Source organism: Alosa sapidissima, chromosome 9 (genome assembly GCF_018492685.1).
Source record: "Alosa sapidissima isolate fAloSap1 chromosome 9, fAloSap1.pri, whole genome shotgun sequence".
Taxonomy (NCBI): domain Eukaryota; kingdom Metazoa; phylum Chordata; class Actinopteri; order Clupeiformes; family Clupeidae; genus Alosa; species Alosa sapidissima.
Genome location: NC_055965.1, coordinates 8,830,117 through 8,841,920, shown reverse-complemented (window position 1 = coordinate 8,841,920; position 11,804 = coordinate 8,830,117). Strand labels below are relative to the sequence as shown.

Genomic DNA, 11,804 nt, shown 5'->3' with positions numbered 1-11,804 from the left:
ATGTGAGGCGCTTTGAGTGACTATTATTGTTCATTTGTTTATTTCCTGTCTAAATGTCTGTGTACGTGTACTGTATGCTGGCAAATCCAGCATTTTGTTTTTGTTTATTGTCAATTATTTGTTTATTTGGCTGTTTATGTCTTGATGTCTGCGTGTGGAGCGCTTTGGGTTGCACTTTGTCTATAAAAAAAATGTGCTATATACAGTAAATTAATGTGACTTAACTTGACTTGACTATATAGATGCAGGGGGAAATGTGAAACGATGACAAACAGGTGGGCTAAAAGATGGAGCTTTCCCTTTTGAGTCGAGTAAAAGTCTGGAGGTCTTTCTTTTTTTCTCCTCCATTTCTTGTGACTGATAAAAGGCTAACACCACATCTGGTGACGGAGAGCACAAAAAAACGCAAGGTGAGGCCTTACATTACGTAGATGAATGGGGATCAGAGAGAGAAGGGGAGTGTGTGTGTGTGTGTGTGTGTGTGTGTGTGTGTGTGTGTGTGTGTGTGTGTGTGCGTGTGTTTGGGGGGTTAGGCTGAGGAGCAGCAGGTGCAGACAGCAGCAGGCCTTTGATATACACAGTTGCTTTAATTTGTCCTGGAAGCAATGATTTTCTGTTTCGCCTACACACTGAATCGAGCTGGAGGGTGGGGGGGTGGGGGTGGTGCTGTGGCTTAGGGGGGTGCTGATGTCTGTGTTTCTGCCCCTCTCTTTCTTCTTCTTTAGCTCCACACATACATATACCCCCCCCCCCCCCCCCACACACACACACACATGCCTCCTCTGCCCCCCCCCTCCATAACCCCTCAATGGAAAACCAGACATTTTGAAAAGTAAACTGAAAAACTCAAAAAACAGCTATGAGCTTGTTGCTTCATGCCCTAGGTAGACACTCATTATAAATCACAACAGAATACTAATCAGGAGAACCACACGCTAGGGGACATCTGTGTGTAGAAGCATTTTGTCAGAGCCTTTGGATCCATCAATAGAAAAAAATAATACATTTACTTAGTATACTTTTATTGATTAATTTACTTAGTATACTTTTATTGATTAATTTACTTCAGATACTTTTATTGATTCATTGACTTCAGATACTTTTATTGATTCCAGTTATCATTTGGGATGTTTCTACACACAAAGTGCTATGATTTCTGGAGGCATAGTGCGTGGTGAATAAAGATCCATTTTCTACAGTGTGCTGTAGGAAACTCCCTCCTCCAAACTTCGTGGTGAAAAGAGGTTATCAACAGTTAGCTTCACTAGTATGTTACAGAATATACTGGTGATAAATAAATATACACATTCATTTGGTAGATTCTTTTGCACACACCACCACCAGTTTTGACCGTTGAGGCACAGGAACAAACCCATTTTGCTACTGACAGATTGCTCACTCTGTATTGGGCCAAATAGGGTAGTAGTAACACTGGAGCTTGGGTATCTCAGATTAGATGTCTAGTGAAGTTGATGGATACAGGGGAGCACACATGAAACTGATGGAAGACTTGCAGTAAAAGAGAACACTGTCATTGGACTGAGACATGCTCTATTGAGTTCAATCTCCGATGGCTCAAATGAACAGTCTTATCTCAGGTTCCCAGGACTGGGCTGCAGGGGTCCACCTTGAAGGTCTTAAACAAAAGACAAAGGTTCTCTCTCTTCTGCGGGTTCCACGCCCAGCGGTCGCAGGCTATGAGGAACGTCGCATGGTTCATGCTTTCATTCCTGTCACAGATCGCGTCAGGTGTACTGACATGTTGATGACAGTCCAAACTCGACGGGGAAATAACATGCCACAACAAATGACCCAACCCAGACAGATGTGGCCAGGGGAAGTCCATTAGTGGCCATGCTAGAAGGGGACTCCCGGGAGACGTGAGGAGACACCATGTCCTCTTGCCCCCACCACACACCCCTCTACCCCACAGTGAGCCATAAGCCTGATTTATGTGAGCAGGTCTGTGTGCTCCTGAATACAGATTATGTAGGGGTACTTATTTATCTGCGCAAAGATCCCCTTTGAGCCCTGCTGGCTGGGCGGGGGGGGGGGGGGGGGCTACGCAACGCAGTCGATATCGACACATCAATCCGACCCGGCGACCGTGAAACGAACAAATGAACGAACGAACATAGAGCACAGAGTGTACATGGCTGTTCATGGATCCTCTTCTTTATAAATAACCCGTGCCCGGAATGTGCACTGTTCACCTTTACACTGCCATGGTGATCTTATTGTATATCACAGGCTCTCTCTCTCTCTCTCTCTCTCTCTCTCTCTCTGGCACCATTAACTGCAAACAGAGAGAATGGTAGGAAAGAGAAAAAAAGAGGGGGAAAAAATGCATGAATAAAGTGAGATGCATAAAAATAAGAAGCGCTTGTGATTCAAGAGAGGCTATTGGCTATTCACTGATAGATGGCTATTCACTGCCAGCTAGTCAGCCAGCGTTCAGGCGAGAAAGCGAGGCAGATGCAAAAAAAAAAAAAGACTGATTGCGACTGGAACGCACCCCCAACTGAAGAAAAGGGAACTTGGGTTTGGGAGTGACCTTTTCAAACAAAGAAAAGCGCCCACCATGTCTCCGCATTGACTGTTGCCTCTGGCTGCGCTGTTGGGTTTAACCCCTGCCTGCCGGGCTGTCTTTCCTAAGATACTGCTGACAGAGAGATGGGTGGATACAGAGGAAGAGAGAGGAAGGTGTAGAGAGTGGGGGGGGGGGCACAATATCGACTTACACTCACATGTGTGAGTGTATATCGTTATGTAAAGGTTCCGAAAGCAGGATTTTATACAATGAAATGCTGAATCACTGAATGCCGAATTCACCTGCGGTGTGATCGAAACAGGAAGGATCTTCTCATCCGTGACCGTGGCTCTCCCACAGACTCTCCACTGCCACTCACACTCTCTCTCACACACACACACACACACACACACACACTATCTCTCTCATCCTCTCTCCTATGCAACCAGTCAATTTACACAGTGTGGGTGTTTGACATACTTACGTAAACTGCCATGTTATGCAATATAAATTGTGTGTGTGTATGTGTGACTGTGTGTGTGTGTGTGTGTGTGTGTGTATGTGTTTCACTGTCTGCACATGGTGGCTGTTTGTACGTGGGCAATGGGGGAAAAGTTCAGATGACGCTTAATAAGGTATAAGGCACACAAGAGACGGCCTGTAGCTATATTTAGTAAGATAGTGTGTGTGTGAATATGTGGGGGTATGGTATATGTGTGAGTTCTATGATATACCATCCCTCCTGATTCGCCTGCTTCACTGTTATGCCTTCGTGTGTGTGTGTGTGTGTGTGTGTGTGTGTGTAGTGTGTAGTGTGTGTGTGTGTAGTGTGTGTGTGTGCTTAGTATGTGAAATGGGAACAAAACACAATCCTCACTTCAAATCAGCCATGGAGAGACGTTCAACACAAGAGAGCTCTCATGACAAACAGCCCTCAGGAGCACAGGCTCCGTAGGCGCTTCACTGCACTGAGCATACGCTGAGGACGTAGAAATTAAAGAAGTGATGGCGGCAGCAACACTCGCTTAACACTGACAACCCCCCCACCCCCAGCTCACACACACACACACACACACACATACACACACACACACACACACTTCAACCTCCATATGTCTGTACTGGAGTGATGCATATTTTAAGTAAACACTTGAGCCACTCACAGAATCGTGCTGTACACTACACATGGACTTGCAGATGGCAGATGGTATTATGAGTTGTCATGACAGTGGGTGATGTTGATAGAACAAGTGCTATGCATCCCTTGTAATCATCATGAGTGTTTGTTGTGGTAGTGGGAATAAAGTGTAGTGGGCAATAAAATTCAATGTATGTATGTATGTCGATGATTTGTGTCAACATTATGTTAGTCCTATGCCCCCCCCCCCCCCCAAACTTGCTTTCTTACGTAAAGAGAAACTATGCAGTATTGGCAATTTCTTCGCTGTTTTCTCGGTTTTTGCTTCTTTTTCACTGGCTCTGTCATGATGAATGTCTGAGAAACTCCATCACTACCTTGTTCTAGCCGGTGCCTGGCGTGTATGTGTATTTAAATGCAGTGAAGCAATTTGTTACACTCGTCACTTGTTTTCTGACACTGAGGCCGTCGGCCCGTCGGCCCACAGTTGCAAGGGTGGTTTTTCCACTCACGCGCGCTAGGGGGGAAGCGAGACGGCCACCATTCAACCCGAAAAAAATCATATAACCATTCCAATGACTCTGAAACTGGTAAGTTAAGGTAAATTAAGCTAAAAAAACTGGGTAGTTTGCCTTTAACATCACTTGTTTTGTCCTGATTAACTTAGCACACAATTTCAACCGATCAAGGCCTTTGAGATTGAGACCTAGAGACATGCTGTGGAGCATTCTTCAGAATGTGGAACTATCGTTCCAAGCACCTGCCCAAGACCACGAGTCAGTCCAGTTGGGTTCATTACCATACGTCCGCTGGCCCTCGTTCAAAGAATTATAGGATTTGCGGTCCATTGACTTGTGTGAAAATTGAATTAAGGTCGATGTGAGCCGGTTTGCTAGCGGAGGTAACCAGGGTGGTGGGGGGGGGGGGGGGGGGGGGGGGGGGGCTTAGCTTCAGCTTCTGTGCCTGAGCCTCCTGGACGCCTGTGGTGCATCGTGGGTAAAATCGGGATTGCACTGTTTTCCTACCGCATGAGTACACCGGGGCCAAAGCCCCCATAGCTCTGTGTCCTGGGTACCGGGCTTATCTCACGCTCACAGAGACTGCTGCGGAATGCTAATGCATGTTTTAGCTAAATGAGGGAGAAACGTGCGGTGCAATCCACCCCAAACCACTACACAATGCCCAAATTAAACCTGGCTTTTGTTCCCAGGTGGCATGCTGGTACTCTCTGACGATGCCTTGGTACACGTTTCTCGGCAGAGTCGTGTCTTTAGGGTGGTGAGAAAGTAACATACAAGAACACATTTAAATTTGGGCTTCATTGATATTCTGAAACTGTAACATTTCTCTCATGACTTTCTATCTTTAAACAGATGTCGCAAGTCACAAGATAAAGATTGGTAGCCTGTAGTTGTGAGTTTTTCTCTCATGGAATAGCTTATAGCTTTTAGCCATTCCGCTATGTTCTCTCAACATTTTCTAACTCATTTTCTATTCATTTCCATATCCATAACTTATGTCCTGAAATAAAATTAAAGACAGACCACTTCCATGCTAAGGGCAATGACAACAATAATTGAATGAAAACTGGCCTTGAGGCAACACACAGTCTCGTGTCCACCCCCTACCCACTTCCCCCCAGCAAGCTTCCCCAATCATTAAGGCATAATTCTTATACCCTCTTAGTGATACCGCCCCACTGCCAACGTCTGTGTTTATCTCTAAGGGCTAAGTCTGAGACGTGGCCATTCATACGACTCATTGTAATGGTAATGCATCAACAAAAGCATAGAGACGCCGATAGCTTGCGCTGCGGTTCCGTCTCGACCACCATCTAAGAAATAATAGAAAAGGAGTCGGAACGTAATTACAGTGTTCTCAGTGCCTCCACGCTCTCCGGGATTCAGTTCCGCGCGTCGCTGTCAACGCCCGGGCAATTTGCGGGCACGGCTGGGTGCCCACGGGAGGGCGTCCGACTTGTTTAATGTGCAGTGAGAGCTTGAGTGCATACACAAGCAGGACCAGAGGAGTGACATTTGAGTCACTTTTTCACAATAACGCCATAACTGTGTGTGTTGAGATTGTGTTTTATTGTTGTTGTTTTTTTGTTTTTTTGCTGTGCAGGCAATGGCCCCTTCTGCACACACACACACACACACACACACACACACACACACACACACACACACACACACACACACACATACATTTCTCCGATACCTTTGCCTTGATGGGAGCAAATGAACATGAACATGGCAACAGGCTGCAGCAGATTGGCTGTTTACAGACAGCTCATCCTCATGGGTGCTCCTCCCACTATTACATTTTCAAGCTGGTTGAAACCTAGCCTGTGGGCTAATGCACTAACGCACTAACACTTTCTTAGCTTTTCAGTCAGTTTTCCCACACACAGTGTTCAGCACACACACATTTCGAGAGACCTGAATTGCTAAACAACAGAATTTGATGAGCCAGATGGCCTGCTTTAAGGACTGAGACCTCTAACCATGTGTTTGAACTGTTGGGGACTTGTGTAGTCCGTGAGCGTAGCCCATTCAGGTCGGAGGAATACTGTTTAACCGGGAGCTGTGGCTAATAGGGGCGACACACGCAACAGCATGTGTCTTGCCAAACCTCGTTAAGTGGCAGGCTGAGGGAACATCGCATGCTGTTCCTTACCTGCAGTTGATTGCATGGCACAAGAAACACACACACACACACACACACACACACACACACACACAAAGCACAACTGATCTTCCTTGTGACTCACCGAATATATTTGTTTCACTTTCAATTTATTCTCTTTCTCTCATCCTCCTCTTCTTCCCTCCCTCTGTCCCCTCTTTTCTCTCTCCCCCTCTCTGTCTTTGGTTCACATCTCTCTCTTCCCCTGTTTCTCTCTCTATCTTTCTCTCTCTATCTTTCTCTCTCTCTCTCTCTCTTTCTATCTTTCTCTCTCCCTCACCTTTCCACCACTTGACTTCGCTTCCCTGCTATCGCCATCTCCCTCTGATAAGCCTTCATTTTTCTTGCCTGGTGCCTTCTAATTTTTTCCCCTCTCTTCCCACTCCTTTCTACCCACATCCTTCCTTCCTTCTCTCTCTCCCTCTCCCTCTCTCTCTCTGTTTATCTCCATTCCATCCTAATGATGACTTATTTTGCCCTTGGCTCTCTGTTACGCACAACACAGCCCCCTCCCCTCCCTTTTCCTTTTTTCAGCTGCCTTCCCTGTTCTACCCATCCATCTCTCTCCTCCCCCAGCCTTCCGCTCCATCTCTCCATCTCCTCTCCTTCCACTCCCCCTCAAACGCCATCCATCTCTTCCTCCTCCTCCTCCTCGTCCTCATCTCACTGCAGAAACACGACCCTCCCCCCCTAACACATCGAGCCAATTCATAACATTAACAAAATCATGACATTTAGAGTGATCAATCCTCCGGTATGATGACCTTGGCCACTGGAGTCAACAGGCCCATTATCCCCTGCCACTGATTTGTGTCACAACGTCCCCTACATCTAGATTTCCCTTTGGGAGTGAATGAAGCTGTGTGTCTCTCTCTCTCTCTCTCTCTCTCTCTCACACACACACACACACACACACACACACACACACTGATACACACACATACACGCACACACACACAACACGCACACACACACACACACACACACTCATACACACACTGGTCAGATAGTGAGAATTGGGACCTTTGAGGGAAAGGGGGACATTTGTTTCAATGTGTGCACCGTCATTCCACTTTCTCCTTTGTAGCATAATCATGATTTATGTGTTATGATTCCCTAGATTACGAGCCGCTGTGATACCCCCCTGACTATGAAATGGGGGGGAAAGTATGGTGATTTATTTATGGCCCAGTCGAGTGTGAAGGAACACTAATGGCCAAAGGGAAACGCCGCCATGCGCTACTTTTAGGGGCCATCCATCCTTGTCCTGTTGAGGTGGTGGTGCTGCTTGGTGAATTGCTCACCTGTGGGATCTTTTGGAGGCGGATTGCTGAATAAGGTCGGTGGGTGAGACGACGCTCTGGCCCTCCTTCAGAAACGGCCCTCTGGGACCAGGGCCTGCTGCATGGCGGAAACACAAACAGATAAATGCCTGGGGGTTGTGCCGAGAGTCGTGTATGTGTTCAGAGGAAGCGGAGTTGGGACATTGATAGAAGTGTGTTTGTGTGTGTGTGTGTGTGTCTGTCTGTCTATGAGAGGGTAGTGTGAATCCATATTCAGTAGCTCATGTTTGGGAGCAGGAATGCAGTGGAGGCTAAACGCAGTTTATCCACCTCTGAAATTTTAGAAATAGAGTGTATCCACCTCCTATTAGAGTTTATCCACCTCTCAAAAGAGTTGATTCACCAATTGCGACTTTTAACATTCAAAATCACGTTGTATTATCCACATTATCCACATGTACACTCTAGGAACCACTGATATTGTTATGAACATTGGAAAATAACCTCCACCATCATGAAACATGTTTTGAATGCCTTAAATCCAATAACGCACGGCGCAGTCCACCTCACCGTGACCACAGAAACCATAGTTTACCCACCTCTATTTTTACAACTACATCCCTGTTCGGGAGGGATTAATAGTGGGGTTTGTGTGTGTGTGTGTGTGTGTGTGTAGTATGTGTGTAAGAGAGACACCATAGGTTTTGTTGAAAAGACATTGGATGGATAAACATTGCCAACCCCATAGTGTGTTGAGTAAATAGTATCACTGCATTCTAAGCTGTGAAAGTCTGTCTAAGTCTTTACATTCATGCTAACATAAAGAAAAAAACATGGTATCAAGTCAAATTTATTTTTTATGGTATGTTGGCCCTTTTCCTAGAAGGAGACTGGTCATCATGCTGGCCATTGTCATCAGCCTTTCTTTTTCTGTTTGAAGGCTTCTTTGGCATGTCTCTCTCCTCTGTAACGTTAACAACCACTGAGAAGTAGAGGGTGTTGTCCTGGTTATAAGCTGAAAACCGCCACAGCCCTGGGATCTTCTCCCCGCCAGAGTGTTCGATTGGGGTAAACACTTCGTAGAACTTCTGTCCATCTGCTGACACCTGGGCACTGTACAGGGTAGTGGGGCCCAAATCGGCATTTCTCTCCTCCGCCTCTTCAGGGTGCCACGGTACTTCGAGAGCGACAGGGGGCATCATCTGAGGCCTTTGTTTTTGCATAGCTACCTGTGGTCGGTAGACTGTGGCCTGTGAGTCTGGTTTGAAGACAGGGCATCTTGAGCCAGTGTAGGCTTTCCAGGCCTCTTTAACCGGATGGTCACCTGGGGATGGCTGGTAGGGGGCCTTAATAATTTTCAGGCTTGGGCGGTCAGCTGGAGGCACATAAACATGAGCGCCTCTGAGCCGCTGGTGGAGTGCTGGGATTCTCCCTGCGATGCAGTGCAGCTTCTCCAAACTCAAAGTTTCATTTGGTCTCATATTGGTCACCAGAGCATAGACCCGCTGGCTTAGGCCAGTTGATGAACTGGTACCTATGGAGCATAGAAGTGGTAATCAGCTCAAGCCATCTTGAGAAGTTTTATTACAACTAACATAAAATCATTACAGTACTATTATTAGCCAACTTCCTTTCTGAAAGTTTGAGCCTTCTGTCCATCTAAAAGTTCAAGTCAAAAACATTTCTTATCATACCTGGATGATCAGGGTTGGGTGGTAAGTGAAAACAAAGTTTCAAGATGTAGCGATCATCATAATCCCCATATTCCATGTTTTGTTTTTGTGTAAAAGTAAAAGTCCTGGAGGAATCTCTATCTGTGTCTCTCTCTGTCTCTCTATCATGAGTTGTGTCTGAATCTGAAGTTGCAATGTTGGAATTCTTCACCAAAATTCTACTTTGCATAGAACTCACTTATGACAGTGGTAGTTCTAAAATATCACCATGGCAACGAAGTAAAACTAAAAATGAAAAGTAAACAAGTAAAAGTGAATGATGCTGAAATGGTGCTGGAAATGTACAGGAAAAATAAACCAGCCAGCCAACATGTGTTTTGAAAGGCTGATTTGATATTTAATCAGGTTCACCATGATTAAGTTAGCATATACTGTATAGAGTTGTTAAATGTAAAATTAGTGTTAGATTAACTAAATTGGGTTTTGAGCAGAAAAATATCTGTTTGGCCAATTGTGTGGTGTAGGTAGGCCTATGTTGTTGTAATTAGAGTTTAGAAAAAGTATTTTAAGGATGGGTAAATGGAACATGGACTTGTTTCATGGCGGAAACACAAACGGATAAATGCCTCGGGTTTGTGTTGAGAGTGTATGTGTTTTAGAGGGAGTGGAGTTGGGACATTGATAGAATGTGTGTGTACAGTATGCGTGCGTGCATACGTGCGTGCCTGTGTGTGTGTGTGTTTGAGTAAATAACAGAGAGAATCAGATGGAGTGTATGTGTGCTGATGTGTGGGTAAGTGTACTCCCATACGTCCATCGTAGTACAAGTACTCAACTGTGAGTATTGTCTGCAAAGGCCTCTCTTAGCCCCACTACAGTATATTGCTATATTTGTGTACTTATTTTAGTCCCTTTTATCTCCTCCTCTCCTCAATTAGAGGAGGTCATGCTTGACAATTAGGCTACCTCTTCTACATGGTATAGTAGAACAGAATAACTCAATCAAACTGGATGCCCACATTTACAGTAGAGAAAAACCCACCCTGGGGTTAGTGTTAGAGTACAGCACAGAGAAAAAAAGTGTTGTTACACAAGGATGAGTGTAACAACTCATCCTTGTGTAACAAGGATGTATATATTCCTGTGTGTGTGTGTGACTGTGGGGCCGTTTATACGAGAAAGATTGCGAAGGAAGACGACAAAATATTTTATCATAAGTGCCTTTCGTTTACATGGCGACCCCGCCATCGGAGCTTGAAGACGCAAAAATCTGAAGACTCCTTCCAGAGTGTAGAGTTTTGAAGACGACCCGGGTTGCGTCTCCGTCTAAACGGCTAAACCAAAGATCCTTGATTACCTCTCTGGCTAAACTGTCAAATTAGAATGTCTGCGCATGACGTACCGGGGTTCTATCACACCACCACCCAGCGAGCGGTCTGGAATGCATATCCAATCGAATATCACATACTCTTGCGTCTTCATATAAACAAAGATTTCCCCCTGAGAATGCTCTTCTAAACGCGAATAAAAAAATGAAGATGAGACGCCACTTCTGCGTCTTTTCATCGTCACTGTATAAACGTAGCCTGTGTGTGTGTGACTGTGTGTATGTGTGTGTGTGTGTGTGTGTGTGTACTGTATGTGCGTGTGTTCTGTGTGTGTGTGAACTCTTGAGGACATTTCCAGCAGGTGCTCACCAGGTCTTGTTAATTTATTTAGGAATATGAGTATGCTAATTTCATTAACCCAACCCTGAGATGGAGGCTGCTGCATGCAGCACTGTAGCCCTGTCTGTGACAAAGCACTGACATTAGATCTGACACTGTGCTAATTGAGTATGTCATCTAGCACCTGTTTGACACAGAAGATGCTGACATTCCTTTTGGTCCAACGCAGGAAAAGGCAAGACCATTCCCCTGGAGTGGAAACAACACATGACCGTGTTAAGTACCTGTGACAGTGTTGAACATCACATGACAGTGTTAAGTACCTGTGACAGTGTTGAACAACACATGACAGTGTTAAGTACCTGTGACGGTGTTGAACAGTGTTGAACAACACATGCCAGTGTTAAGTACCTGTGACAGTGTTGAACAACACATGACAGCGTTAAGTACCTGTGACAGTGTTGAACAACACATGACAGTGTTAAGTACTGGTGACAGTGGTGAACAACACATGACAGTGTTAAGTACCTGTGACGGTGTTGAACAACACATGACAGTGTTAAGTACCTGTGACAGTGTTGAACAACACATGACAGTGTTAAATACCTGTGACAGTGTTGTTGCTCTCTGGTGCTTCTGGCCTCTTCGGTGCTCTCTGAAGTGTCATGGATTTGCATAACCTTCACCAAGGAGAAAGTGTTGTGAAGTGTGTTAATGAAAACAATTGTCACTGAGCTCTACAGCTTGTTTTGTTGCTGTCAGTGGTTGTCTTTGGCCCCTGGACTGTTCGAGTAAGTAGGACTGTGATGAATCCTGAAATGTTAT

The 11,804-nt window shown here is 45.3% G+C and overlaps 1 protein-coding gene across 1 annotated transcript; it reads right to left on the bottom strand.

Annotated features, from left to right (window-relative positions):
• Positions 1 to 8,473: 8,473 nt before the first annotated feature.
• On the bottom strand, positions 8,474 to 9,495 carry LOC121718549. The gene is made up of 2 exons (XM_042103571.1): positions 9,334 to 9,495; positions 8,474 to 9,173 (listed from the first exon to the last, which is right to left on the bottom strand). Exons 1-2 carry the CDS (start codon positions 9,407 to 9,409, stop codon positions 8,497 to 8,499), a joined length of 753 nt encoding a protein of 250 aa, XP_041959505.1. The 5' UTR covers positions 9,410 to 9,495; the 3' UTR covers positions 8,474 to 8,496.
• Positions 9,496 to 11,804: the final 2,309 nt, after the last annotated feature.